General features: G+C 35.1%; 1 protein-coding gene across 1 annotated transcript in view; it reads left to right on the forward strand.

Moving 5' to 3' along the window:
* The first annotated feature begins 1,088 nt into the window (after positions 1–1,088).
* Positions 1,089–14,565, forward strand: part of smarcd3b (SWI/SNF related, matrix associated, actin dependent regulator of chromatin, subfamily d, member 3b) — a 44,900-nt gene continuing 31,423 nt past the window's right edge. Inside the window, exon 1 of the mRNA XM_055020935.1 lies at positions 1,089–1,378. Coding sequence (XP_054876910.1) covers positions 1,367–1,378 — 12 coding nt within the window. The 5' untranslated portion in view covers positions 1,089–1,366. The remainder of the gene's footprint in view (positions 1,379–14,565) is intronic.

The raw sequence follows: 14,565 nt of genomic DNA on the forward strand, positions 1-14,565 counted from the left end.
AGAATCTTGCATAGATCTACTGCACAGTAATGTTTGTAAATTTAAGCTGGAAAAAAATGTTAACTAAATATTTAGTTTGGAAATCAAATGTTTGGTTTGGAAAATGTGTACCATTTTCAAGTTAAATATTTTTTTTCCAAATTGAATATTCAACTTCCTGACTAAATATTTTAATTTGCATTCAAAATACTTGGTGTGCAAACTAAATATTTAGCTTTCAAGCTAAATTATTAATTTGCAAGTTAAGCATTTCTTTTGCGAGCTAAAATGATGAAATACTAAATATAAATGCTGAAATGTTTAGTTAGGAAATAAATACTTGAATGTTCAAATGCTAAATCTTTAGGTGTGAGCTAAATATTTTGTTTACAAACTAAACATTTAATCTTCAAACTAAATATTTCGGTTGCCAATAAAACATGTCAGGAAGCTCATTACTTAATTTGCAAGCTAAATATTAAACATTAAATATGAATGTATGAATATTTAGTTTGTAGATGGGGAATTAAATATTTAGCTTTCAAACTAAAAATATAACTTCCTAACTATATTTAATTAGCAAATACTTTACTTATCAAGTATTTACACAATATTTAATTTCCTAATTACAGATTTAATTTGAAAGCTAAATACTTATAAATTTAGTTTGCATTTGGGAACTAAATATTTAGCTCCAACTTAAACATTTGCAAATTAAGCATTTAGTTTGGAAGCTAAATGTGTGCAAATTAAATATTTAATTTCCAAACAAAACATTTAATTAGCAAAAAATTTTATATTTATTTTTGAAACTGGCATTTATAAATATATGAATGAGGTGATGGAAATATGACATTTTTTTGTCTTTTCTTTTAATGATGACTAAATAAACTAACAAATATTCCCGTATTTTTTATATTTTTTTTGTAACTTCAGAAATTGTATCCCATTTTGTTGAAATCCCCAAACCCGCCTCTAAATGAAACCTGCTGATGATTATGATGATGAGGAGGAGGAGGATAATTTGTTGACGCTCCCTTCCTCTGGTCATTTTTCATTATATCGCCTTCCAGCAGGGACCGCGCCTGCGCCGCTGCGCTCCTTCTACCCCCCTTTCCCGACCGAGGCTTCTCCAATCCGGGCTCTGGCTCCATCCCCGGCTCGGCGTCCCACAGGCCAGCGCTAATAAGTCGCTTAGCTGCCCAGTAATGGGGAAGTGGTAGAGAGAGTGACGGAGAGAGAGAAAGAGAGGGAGAGAGGCGCCGCTGTGCTGAAAGCCGAGAGGAAGTTGAGGTGGGAAGCTCCGGACCAAAGACCCGCTCCACACAACAGACGGACACATCCTACAGTTGCTGTTGTTGAAACGCTCCCCAAAAAGCGCATAGTGATGGAGAGAAAGGTATGGATGCTTATGCTACCTTGTAGCACATTTTGCTCTGAGTCTCTGCCTGCTCATAAATCCGCATCCACCATGAAAACTATTCCTTGTTACATTTTTTTTCCCCTGACGTTAGGTTCAGGATTATAGTGCGCATTGGAGTTTTTTTTTGTGTGTGTGTGTGTGTTTTATTTTTTTTTTCTCGCGTTGCTGCTATTTATTGTGCGTGTGGAGGGGAGAAAACGTACCGGGATTAAATTGCGCTTGGTGAATAATTTCAAGGCGAGCCTTTAGGTTTGGTACGCGGTGTTTTAGTGAACGCTGAGCAGGGAGTGGGATGTGGATATTTTTGAGGCTTCAGTGTTTGCCTGTCTGCATCATCACACAGCACAGTGTATAGTTGCAGGCTGCACCTCCGCTCCCCCCAGCCCCCGCCACCCCTCACCGTTTTGCAGCCGACGCAGACACCAGCGCGGCTTGTTAACCTTGACTGGTGTGGGAAACAGACACTTGAGGAGTAATAGACGGGATGCACCTCCCTGAGGAGGGCACACCATCACATCTTCTCACTTTTTCTACTTCCCAATTTGACCCCTCAATTCAGTGATAGTAATCAGAGGTGGTTAGAGTACCCAGAAATTGCACTTAAGAGTAGCTATAGCACTTTTTGACTCTAGTAAAAGTGAAAAGCAGAGTTAAAATGTAAATTGGCTACTTAATGTAACTTTTATTTTATTTTTTTATTAGTTTTTTTTAACGTATTTGTTATAACTGTCACTATATATTGACAAATATGAGAAATAATCTGTGAAAAGATTGATCTCCTCCATCAATCATCCTCAGGTACTTGCTGCTAAATGTTCTAATGGCTTTGTTATTGGTGGCTATGCTAGCTAGCCTGAGCATTCATGACGGGCTATGCTAGCTGAAGCGTAGTAGAGAGTAAAGGGAAGAAGGGATGAGCAGCACCACTTGGAATTGTTGTTGACAGCGCAAAGATCCTCGCTCTGATTGGTTGTTTTTAATTAGCACTGGGAGAAGCTAATTTTTTCAGATTATCTTCCTCATAGCGTAGTCTCACGACATAGTGACTGTTTCAATAAATATTTTTAAAAATCTGTGTTTTTTAATAAAATTTATAAATTACACTTTAAGTGTAATTTATTTTTAATAAAAGCAGTTTTTTAAATTATTTGTTAAATATATTTAAAAATCCAGTATGAGACAGATAGTCTGTGGAAAAAAGCTTTCTCCTTAATGAGTTTCTGAATAAATGCCAAAAACAAACCAAATAGAGCCAGGAGGAGGATCTTAGTGCTGCCAATCATCACTGTGTACACATTGATTAATATGTTAAAGAAACCACTTAGCATTGTTTATCCACCATCATCTGTGGCTATGCTAACTAGCCTTAGCTTTCAGAGTATGCTCTACGTTCCAGAAGCTGTAGCGTAGCAGAAAACAAAGGGTAGTATGCACATAAGCATGATTGATAGCACTGAGAACCTCCACCTGAGTCATTGGTTGTTTTTGACAGAGTGGTGTTTTCCTGCAGTTAGTACTGGGAGGACTGGGAGAAGGCAAATAAACTTGTTTTTCAGATTATCTGTCGTAAACTACACTGTTGTGACAAAGTGACAGTTCTAAGAAATTATTTTTTTCTACTTTATTATCACCAAAGTACGACAACATATTGTGCTAAAACTTTAAGTTCATATTTCCCACTCCTGATATAAACAATACTCAAAATTATAGTCATTTATTTTGGAACAACATGGATCTACTTATGCCATCCATAAATGTATGTATAAAACTACTTATTAATGTATTTTAATTATCATTTTGGAGTGGGAACCAAAACTCCAGCCCAAAGACCCACATCCTTGTAAATCCGGTCCTGGTCATCTAACAGAGAAATATATAAAGTTATGTGCAAATTCTGATATTTTAAAGACTAAAACTACATAATACAGTTTCAAAATAACACATTTTAAGCAGAAGAAGCAGATTTCCAAAAACTGCTTTTAAATAAAACTTATAAAACTAATTAAATTAGAGTACCAATTGTTGGAAAAGCATAGAAAACGTCCATGGACAGTGTATGGTGTTTAATTCACTTGACCTCCAAATGGCACAACAGGCCCAGCAGATAGAAAATAACACTAAAACAAGGAAGTTTGTGTAAAAACAAGAAGTCTCACTTTAATTAACTGTAGTGAAGTGACATGCGTTTGATAAAATATCCAGAAATTTTACTCAAATAAGAATAATGACACTTAATAAAATTTCTAAACAATTAAAAGGACTACAAGTCTATTTTTTCCTTAAAACGTTACTCAAGTAAATGTAATTAAATGTAAGTAGTTACTCACCTCTGATAATAACGATGAAAACTTGACTTTTAGTGAGTTGCATATGAGCAGAACAAAAAGTTTTATTTTTACAGTTAATATGCTGGCAGGCTGTGCTGCACGCAGCAGCAGGAGAGAGGAATTTGGGGTGTATGGCTGAAACTAGATCTACTTCTGCTGAGTCAAAGGAAAATTTCATTTTTATGTTAAAGCTGTAGTCAGCAGCAGCAGCAGCTCATTCCCATAAGATCCAACTGAATGTATTCCATTTCTTATGAGCTCCTGAGTTTTATAAAGCAGGCTTGGAAAAAGATAAACAGCTGTGCTTGTTATTTACATCAAAAATGCATTGATTTATAGATTATATTTTTATTTTATTTAAAACACAAGCACTGTTTTAAATAAAATATCATGGTGGTTAGATAACATATGTGTCTAAAGGAGTTTAGCATATTTTCCTTTATTGTGTTAACAAGGTTTTTTCTATATTGAAGTAGCTTTGCTAAACATTAGCATTGGAAAACATGTTAACACAACTGCAGAAGTCTATAGTTTATATGTTTCAGCTGTTAGTCTTTGTTAATATTAACACTTGAACTATGGTGTTACAAAGCAGTTAATCTAGAAATTATTGGAATATTTTTAGGATATTTTGGTATTTGGTATGTGTGGAAACTGTATTATTTCTATGTAAAATATATATAGCATGCTTCTAAGCTTATTATTTGTTGCTGCATCCCAACATAAATAAGCATTGAATCAATTTTAGAATAAGTTTCTTTTTGCTTTTGTTGTTTTTTTATGGTTCATTTGAAAAATGGCTTCATATTTACATTTCTTACTGATTAAATCACCAAAAAATTAACTTTACAATAGTTGAATGTCTCATTGAGAAATCTAATCAAAAATATTTATAATATTTTATAGTCATAGTAATGTCAGAAAACTCCAGGTGATGTGAATTTTTCCATTCATTTGCGATTTTTTCCATGAAACATATTTTAAATTTCCATCTTTGCTGCTTCATCTCCTCTTTCTAAGAAGAATATTGCTCTCATGAAGAGTCAGAATCTGGAAGATGCTTCTCTGTTTTAAGGTTTATGGCGTAGAAGAAGTGTTTGGTCATTGTTCGGGCTGCTTCTGTGGAAAAAAAAGAAAAGAAACGGGACTAAAATAGCTTCGTTTCAAGCTGCAGTCTTCCCTAACCCAGCTGCTGGCACAGATATCGCGCTCAGTATAAAGAAAGGAGAACAGTCCATTCTCATTAGTATGCAATGTGCCATCACAGCTTCCGAGGTCTGATAAAGGATCAGAGAATCAGCTCCTTCTACAGTTTGCTAAATGCCTGACCTGCCTTTTTAAGGGAAACCTCACACAACAGTCACTTTGTTCAGCCATGTTTGAAATTCAGCTTGGGATGCCCATCAGGGTCTTCTGCGTTTGTTTGGTTTTTGTTTGTTTTTTACTAATTTTGAGACTGATTTCATGGAAAATTTGGGTTAGAAAGTTAAACATTTAGTTGCTCAGTTTTGTGCACATTTGTATTAACTGCAATTTGATTAACTTATCGATTGTACTGACGATTAATTATTTAGTCGAATAACAAATAGTCACATTCTGCAGATTTTTAAAAGTCAATTTCAGAAAAACATTAAACAAATAATAATTCTTAAATAAGAAAATAAACGTCACCTGAAGTGCAAAAATTCATTTAGTTTGTGCTTAATCATTTGTAGCAAAGAATAAATCTGCATCTAAGAAGAATATTTATGTTTGCCATATTAATACAGTTTGGGGATTATCTATTTTTTTCTTTTATTAACTGATCAATAATTGAATAGCAAAAGGTGATTAATATAAAAATTTGAACCAGAAGAAGCTAAAACTACAGACTAAAGGTTTAAAAAAAATCTTAAATAGAAAATATATTTATTTTTTGTTCAGGTTTGCCTTAATCACTTTTCTACGTCTGTTTTTCTGTCGGCAAGTGAATCAATACAATAACTGATTAATCACAATTAATTTGAATAATCTCCAGTATTAATTAACCTCCTTCAGTCTGATAGCTGTAAATAAAATCTAGTGCAACCTGCTACCTTCAATAAAGCTCAACTGCTGGCACTCCACTGATTTCGCATCCCTGAATGAGTGACAGGAAGAAAGCTATTGTTCAAATACGCAACAAGAAGTTCCTTTTACGCTTTGCCACAAGCCAAGAGATCAAGATTGACCTTTTTGACCTACATGCAAAAAGCTAGGTGTGGCAGAAAGCTTAACAATGCACATCAACCCACCCCACATCCACATTGCAAACATAATTAATGTTCACAGGTTATTGATAGAAATGGAGACTTGTTTTTAGAAAATAAAATAATAAGGAAAACGTGCAAGACTCTTTCAAATTTTAGGATTTATGATGATTAAGTCACCCTGTTCCTATAAAAACAATATTGTTAGTCACATCAACAATATTAGTCACATCAAGTTCTGCGGTTTTAATTTTTAAAAATGTTTTGTTGTTGCTCCTGAAAGTACTTTTGGGTTGATAATTTTTCCCCTAGTAGCAAAACGTAACAGGCTAAAAGAGCTAAAACTGGAGATGAGGTTTTCCTTCCACCCTGAACAAACATCCAGAGGTCACATAAAAGTCCAGTGAATTAAAAACTGTGTTTGAGACGAGGCAAAATGTAAATAAGTCATTCCTGGTATCAGAATACTTTTACAAGATGCTTTATTATTCATAAACATAATGATTTCCAACAAATTAAATCCTCATTTCTGCTGCCAGCGATCTGGAAATATTGTTTTGAGGTTTGAATATTTTGATTCCTGTAAACGTTTTGAACATTTTACCAGTTATGTTTTTTTAATACCTCCCACTTTATTACCTCTATAAATGTATTTTTACAGTTCTAAATTGAGAATTTTCTGACCTAATTTCACAGTCTCCAGTTTCAGGAGCAGATAGTTTCCGTGTTTTGATCACCGTTATCTTACCTAAAGCTTTACTGTGTCTTGGCTCCGTTCTTTTTCCTGTCTTTTATATAGAACAGTTTTATCTTTTTAAACCTGGCTTCCATTTATAAACCAGATAATGAGATTGCCCACTCAACTCTGAAGCAAAATGTCTGGCCTGTAATGGTCTCACAGTTCACAGAGCAGCTGGCTGACCTATTTTAAAGGGAAACGGTTCAATACTGAACACTTTAAACTGCCTCTGTGCATGTTGCCTTTATACTTCTGTCTGCTTTTGCTAAGAAAAATTATGGTGAAATGTGAAAATTTTATTTAAAGAAGAATCGATGTTGTAATCTGAAATGTCAAAAGATTGTACAATTGGTAACTGCCTTTTTGAAGGACAACCGTTCCTTCTTTTTTGGACAATTTTTTTGTTTGTTTGTTTTGCAACATTATTCATATTTTTGCAATTTTGTTATGATGCGTAACCATAGAAACAGGATGATTTTCAACAGGGAGCAGCTGATAAACATTGGAAACGTGGAAATAATGTTTAATTTTCCCTTTTGGATTAATAAAGTCATTTTTGAATTGAATTTAATTAGTAAAGCATCTAAAAGGAGTGAAAAATGCCAACATTCAAACTGCTGCTTGACTGGAACCATTTAGCATTCATTTTATTGTTGTATAAAAGTAGCAAACATTTGCATTTGCATTGACATTTGGCATCTTTATCATACAGTGATTAATTATCTAAATGCCATAATTTGGTTGTTTTCAGTGGTTATGAATTTGTGATACATCCCTGTTCGATGTTTAAGCTTTTGTTTTTCCCTAAAAGATTTATCCCAGAATGGCAAAAGGTAAACAAATCAGCACTGTTTATGGAAATATCTGACCCAAAATGTTTTTCTAAGTAACCCGATCCACCTGAATACAAGGAGATTGAGGTGGAGATGCTTAAACCTTGCTATTGCTGTGGTAAAATAATTTTCAAATATTTGAGTGTTGCTAATATTCATGAAAGGTCAGGTTCACACAGCATTCGAATGTGACCCAAATTGGATTTATTTATTTGTTTGCCCATATGCAAATTTTTTGCCTTGCAACTCAAGTGGAACTCCAGTACATTTGGTCTGCCTGATAAACATCTAATAGATCCGAAACGCTGATGCTCGCGTTCTCAGTAAAACCGGGAAGATGGAGCACATCACCCCCATTTTAAAGTCTTTACATGGCTCCATGCAATAGACTTTTAAAAACTGTTCTCAGTTTACAAATTGCTGAATGGCTTAGCACCAAAACACATCAAAGATCTGTTGTTGTTGTTGTGTTAACCTTCCGGATCTCTCGGATTTTCTGGTTTTGCAGTATTCTGCTTCTGTTCACCACAAACTTCCAGAAAACTGCAAAACAGCTGAAACACTGAGTTCCACCTATTTAAAGTTGCTTTGAAACCTATAACCAATGGAACATAGACCAACATATTTGTGGTTTAGTGGTGATTTTAACTTGTTGCTGAAATGCGCTATACAAATAAACTTGATTGCTTCGTTGGCTGGTTTTACTGCTATACGCGACAAAATGCTTGTCTGGAAGAGACAAGCGTTTTGTCATTGACTTTCATTCAGAAACCACTTGTATTCTTGTTGACTATGCAGGAGGTTCTAATTCTGCTTTTCAAAGATGTACAGTTGTATAATTGCATATCTGTGTGCAGCAACTTTCACGTGCGAGGGTAAATATTGAGTTGGGTGGTCTTGGCCAGCAGGAGTTTATTGGGATTTCACTGCAAAAACTCAAAATCACATCAAGTTATTAAGGCAAATATCTTCAAATAAGACAAAACTAATGTATGAATAGCTTTTCAGTAATATACGAGAGTTTGTTGGTGCTATTTCAGTTCCTATATCTTGCTGAAAAGAGTTAGTTTTATCTCATTTCAACTGTATTAAGATATTTTCACTAGAAAGAAGACAAAATATGTGGTGAAATTTTGTGTTTTACAGTGTTAAAGTGACAAGAGGCCCTAAAACGGCTCATTCTGAAAGCAGCTCAAAATGGGCAAATCTGATAATTTATACAAAAAAATGCAACGGACATATTTTATGTAGCACATAAACCTTTCCTAACCTGTTCAAGGAAGCGTAAAAAGTTATGATTATGCCTTGGAAAGAATTTAGGTTGCAGCATCCTTGTTTGGGTTGAGCTAACTCATGAGAACGATTGAAGAAAGGAGCTTGGATTTGAGTAATCTCTTGTGAAGAGGATTCTGCAGGATTTTCATCCAGTCTTTTTTTTTCTCCTAAGCATGTTTAATTTCCAGTTTCACAGTTTTTGCTCTGAAATCAGCCCAGTCTCAGTCTGCCAGCTGCTGCTCCACTTCTCAAATCACTAACGTCGGCGTTGCTCTCGCACCATTGGCTGCTGGCTCTGAATACTGAGCGGATTATCCCGCTGCCATGGTTACAGCAAACAGGAAATGCCTGGAGGCAGGTAGTGCTGCGGGCTCGTCTCAGTGTGCTGTTTGCCGCTCGTGGGTGGGGTGGGTTTTGGCGGGGGGGACTTGGCTGTTTTACTGTTACCCCATCTTTCCATCTGCTCTTGCAGTGGTTCCTTTTTATAGACGCTGGATGCTTTGTCCCTGAATCTCTTATTTGTGGCTTAAAAGAACCCTTGCCAACACAGCACAACCGTCCAGGAGGAACACGGCTGCTTTTCATCTATTTCTCCACAGTTAAAAGTTCCAAATCACTTTTGAGCGCAAAACATCAGCAGATGCCGCCTTTATTTCCAGTTGTCATGGGAGACTTTTCTCTCTTTCTCTGCAGGTTCTCCTTCGCTGCACAAGCCTCGCTCGCTGTGAGAAATCAGCGCTCAAATGTACTTCTTCCCTTCTTTAATCCCCCCTCAGAGAAGGCGCAGGTCGTGCTTTTGTGGAGTCCCTTTGAAGGCAGCCGTTGGCCATTGAGTTGCTCGCTGAGAACTCTGGCCTTTAAGCAGCTTGAGCTGAGTTTTGTCTGCAGCTATTAAACTGAAGAAAGAGAAGCGAGGGGCCCAGCAGTGGGAGTGAATCAGATTTTCTCCATGCCCTCTGTACAGTCCACATTCCCCCTAGTGCACCCCATCTGTCTGTGACAATAATGTTGACAAGGGCAGGTTCACAGTCTCTGGTATGTAAACGTTGCCACTGGGAACTGCAAGTTATCCCTCAGCACTCATATAAAATTTGACTCCTCTCTTTCTGCTTCTCCCCTCTGCGTAATTGGTAGATTGCTGCAGTTTTCTCTCACACACGTTGAAGCAGAAGGTTTATCGTTTTGAATGTTTCAATTCATAGTTGTTCGGTCCTTAATTTTAATCGTATACATTATTTTGGGCAAGTAGTGTTGATTTACAAATGTAAACGTCTGAAAAAGTTGCATTTTGTGGTAGATGTTTGTAATTATTTGTTTCTTTTTAACTAGCCAACAAAAACTTGTACATTATTTGACCGATTAATCGAGTAATTCGATTAAAAAATGGTACATTTTTGCAGTTTTTTCATTTAACCACTGATACCTTCTTATTTATTACTAGAAACACATTCAAAAGATGCAAATGCAATTAATTTTTAAATAAGAAAATAAACATTTTATTGTCCAAAATGCAATATCATAGCATTTCTGTAATGTACGCTTCATTATTTGTAGATTAAATGATTAAAATTTATATTAACCTAGAAATAATTGAAAAGTAAAAGGTGCTTAATAGGATATTTTGTGTTTTATATAGGATTTGAACCAAGTGAAATTAAAACTGCCACTTAAGTCCAAAGTAGAAAATATTTACAATGTTTTTATCTTAAATGCAAAATGTATATATTGTTGACCTAATTACTTCTCTGAGAGTGTTGCTCTGTGAACAAATTAATTTTTTTGAGTCTGTATACTCCAGTTAGCAATTAACCGATTACGAAATTAGTTGACGATTATTCCAATAATAAATTAAACAGAATAATTAGTTAATCATTTCAGTCCTAAAGAAGTGTATTTACAGAACTCTTCCAAACCCTCCCACATATCAAGAATAGAGCATCAGTGCAGATCGCTTTTCAAATCTTGCAATATTAAATTTAGGTCTAGACTTTGCCTAGACTATCCTAAGTCATAAATATGCTTTTCATGCTACTTCTGGCTGGATGCTTATGTCTTCTTGAAAACTGGGGGTCCAGTGTTTTTCTTTTTATTTATTTTGCATTTTTGTCCAGTGGCAACTATTTGGCTGATATTCAGTAGCTAACAATGGTTAATTGTAGCCCCAATAATTTCACATTTAATGTTCAAGCTATCAAGTTAGTAAAAAAGTAAGAGAATAAAATATTTTCTCATTAGATTTAAAGCTATGTTAGTATAAACAGTTTGGTCTTTATAGTTTTATTTTTTATTTATTGTGTTTTAATATTTTTTTTGGTTATCAAACAAACAAAAGTGGCAACTAATCTCTGGTATTTCTCCAAAGAAATAACAGTTTTTCTTAACATCCCTGACTTTTTGTCGTTTTGAAGCTTCATGTTGCATGAAGACATGAAGCCATCTTGAATTTAGATAAATATGAACCGATGTGGTGGAACCGGATAGAAATGAACGTGTGGGAGAGTTTTGAAAAGAGATTTGAAAGGCCTGCATTGGACACTCTGGCTCCACCCAGTGGCCCAAAAAAGGAAGTGAAGAGTCAAGCTTCAAAACAAAAGTTAGTTATTTATTTCAGAATTTCTTTTCAGGTGGAAATTGATCATAAAAACAGTTTATATTCACTATGAGTAATATAATAAGTTCTCCTTCCTGAGGCTGTATGCACTTCCCCGCCTGTCTGTTTTGCTCCCCCTACTGGTCATCAATAATAACGTCCGCATCTCCTTTACCCCTTGTAAGCCCCCTTTGCTTCCCTGTCTGCTTCACTGGGACATCACCATTTGGTAAGGCTGACTGGATTTGGTGAGGGAGACAGCGGGGGGCCAGCAGGGGGGTTTATGTTGGCTTTATGCATTGCCTGTGCTGCTGGATCTCTTTGTTATTAGTCGACGCCCATAGCTGGAGAAAAGCCGGCCCCATCTCTGCCTTTTGACCTTGTAGGAAACTGTAACTCACATCTTGTGTGATTCTGTGAATAAAAACGTACAATGCAAGTAGCCCGACGTCCCACAGGACGTATTTTTATAATGCTATCACAAGCATAGACAATAAAACGTTTGTTAAAAATAGAAATCAGTGAAGGTTACAGAATACCTCCTAAAATTAATTACTGATGGCTGCGTTCTCGCAAGTGGACAGCAGGTGTCGCCACCAGGCAAATTAAAGCTACAAAGAATTTGAAAATCGATAAACTGATTCCAATATTTGGAGGTTTAAAGTAAATTTAATGGGTTAAATATAAAATTATGAACTTTTGTTACGTTTTAAGGACTATTTTTGAATTACACATCACAGTAAAACTGTTTTTATGATTGAAAATAAAACAATCTGCCCTTTTTAAAGATGATACACCACTTTTTTTCTTTTTGTGGCAAATCACAATTAAAAGTTGATTGTAATTTTCCAAGAAATTCAGGTGCTGTTGGCTTTGTATTTCTGTTCAATTCAAGTTTATTTTATTAAAGCCTGCACAGTAAACAATGTTACATGACAGAAACAAAGCAATTGCTGTTTTGTACGAAGGTTTTCTCTAGCCAACTTAGTCTTTGTTTAAAGACAGCAAAAGTAGAATTGAGAATTTACATATGCTGAATTACTGTAGCTATCAACAAGAAATACATAAAAATGCATTTTAGTATATATATATATATTTAAAAAAAAACAACTAATTCTCCACAACCAAGTAAGTTGGTATGGGTTAGTGTTCAGACATTTGTTTCATTTTTTATCATTTTGTTTTGGACTTTTCCCAGAATGAAATTTGGAGATGTTTTGAACTGAATTTGTGTGAAAACTTTAAATTCTTCTTTAACAGCTGAATATTCAAACACGCCGCATTAAGTCATGGTCCAACTCCGATTTACGCCATTTTGTTCCAGTTTTATGACCCATACCCAGACCCGATGACTGTCAGACCTGAAGAAACAATAAATCACTTAAATAAAACCTGACAATATTAAGTAGGCTGAAAGTTCTCACATCCTGCTTCCAGTTAAAAGAGAATTTAAGAAAAGATGACAATGTTTTGACATCTATTAGCTTGTAAAGAGTGGAAAAGCATTTTAAGGCTTTTTTGAGGCCAGTGAACCACAGCAAGAAACATTTTTCACAAACAGAGAAAGCATGAAACTTTGCTGAACCTTCCCAGGAGTGGCTGGCCAATTAAAATTACTGAAACATCGCCTCAGTGACTCATACAGGAGGTCACACAAGAACCCAGAATAGCATCCGAAGCACAGCGGTTCCTGAATAATAAGAGTGACTTGGCAAAACGGCAATTGAGTAAAAAAAAAAACAACAACAAAGGTTTTTGTCAAACTTTTACTTTTGGGAGTTGCTGTTACTAAAGGCAACACAGCAAGGTCAGAGGGCAATAATAAGACCAGGTTCATTTGGATTTTCTTTCCATAATGAATGAGATTATTATTTGAAAACAGCATTTTGCATTTACTTTCTCTGTCGTATATTAAAATTAGGTCGGTGATCCAAAACATTCTAGTGTGAAAAAAAGCAAAAGTCTTCAGAAAATTATTATATCTGATTATTTATCTAAAGAATCCATGAAAATACTAAACCTTAAAGAAATATACATTAAAATGCAAAAGTTTAAGTTAGAGGAGACTATTTATTGTATTGTTTATCATTTATTGTGGTAAATTTATTATTTATATTGTATTTAGCTGAATACAATAATATTACATATTTAAATATTATGAATTATATTAATAATATATTAATTTATATATTATATAATAATACAAATAAATATATAAATTATAGATTGATTAACATATATTAATATACTTTTTTATGTTATATTAAATCATATTTAGTTTCCCTTTGGGATTAATAAAGCATTTTTGAATTTGATATTTACGGTATACTTCAATTATTGATGTTTAGAAACCTGTCCCTATTGGTGGGATTGTTTACTTTACTATTTTCTCCACCGCTTGTTCAATGAGAGTATTGATATATTTGAAAATGTGGCTAAATATGCTTACTGTGTCACACTTTTTTGTGTGACTGATGTCCGAAAGAAGCGTATTGCAAATGTGTTTCTCAAGAGCATTATTTATGTTTGTGGTGTCACAGCCACTCAGTTACCTAAAAAAAAACCCAACATAATAGTCCTTATCAGTTTTATTATTACAATAGTTGCACAAAATATAATGTTAAAACTTTAAGTCCTCATTGCCCAAACCTGTTTTAAATACAAAATGGGCTGAAGATGGACACATCTTCACTCCAGTGGAAAAGGAAGTGAAACCAGTGACAAGGTGCACTCTTTGTCATTCAAATAACCTCATGAATATTTCAGCGCTCTGATCTGTGATGGGCTGGAGTGGGCCGTGATCGTCACTGTGGAGTGGATTTAGTCAGAGCAATGACCTGCATGTCATTTTAGCGGGAAGACAACACAACTTTAGCTTTTCTGTCCTTGAACTAGGCCTCTATGTGCACTTCTTTCTTACTTTTTAAATAAATTAAGCATAATTGCAAGTGCCTTATAGTCACCTCTCTGTCTGGGTCAAGCTTGATGTGTCTAGCTTGAACTTAGCCTGTGGGCTGACTTACTGGGTGAAAGGTAAACCCTAATGAGGCAAGAGGAGGAAATGTTTGTAACCTGCCCCTGCACCCTGAATAGAAAAACACAGGAAGTGAAGGTTTTCTTGACATGTCCCCTTTTAGGTCCTCCTGTGAAGTGGCTTTAGCACTCTCAAGC

This window comes from Poeciliopsis prolifica, unplaced genomic scaffold, assembly GCF_027474105.1.
Source record: "Poeciliopsis prolifica strain line A6 unplaced genomic scaffold, Auburn_PproV2 SCAFFOLD072, whole genome shotgun sequence".
In the NCBI taxonomy this organism is placed as follows: domain Eukaryota; kingdom Metazoa; phylum Chordata; class Actinopteri; order Cyprinodontiformes; family Poeciliidae; genus Poeciliopsis; species Poeciliopsis prolifica.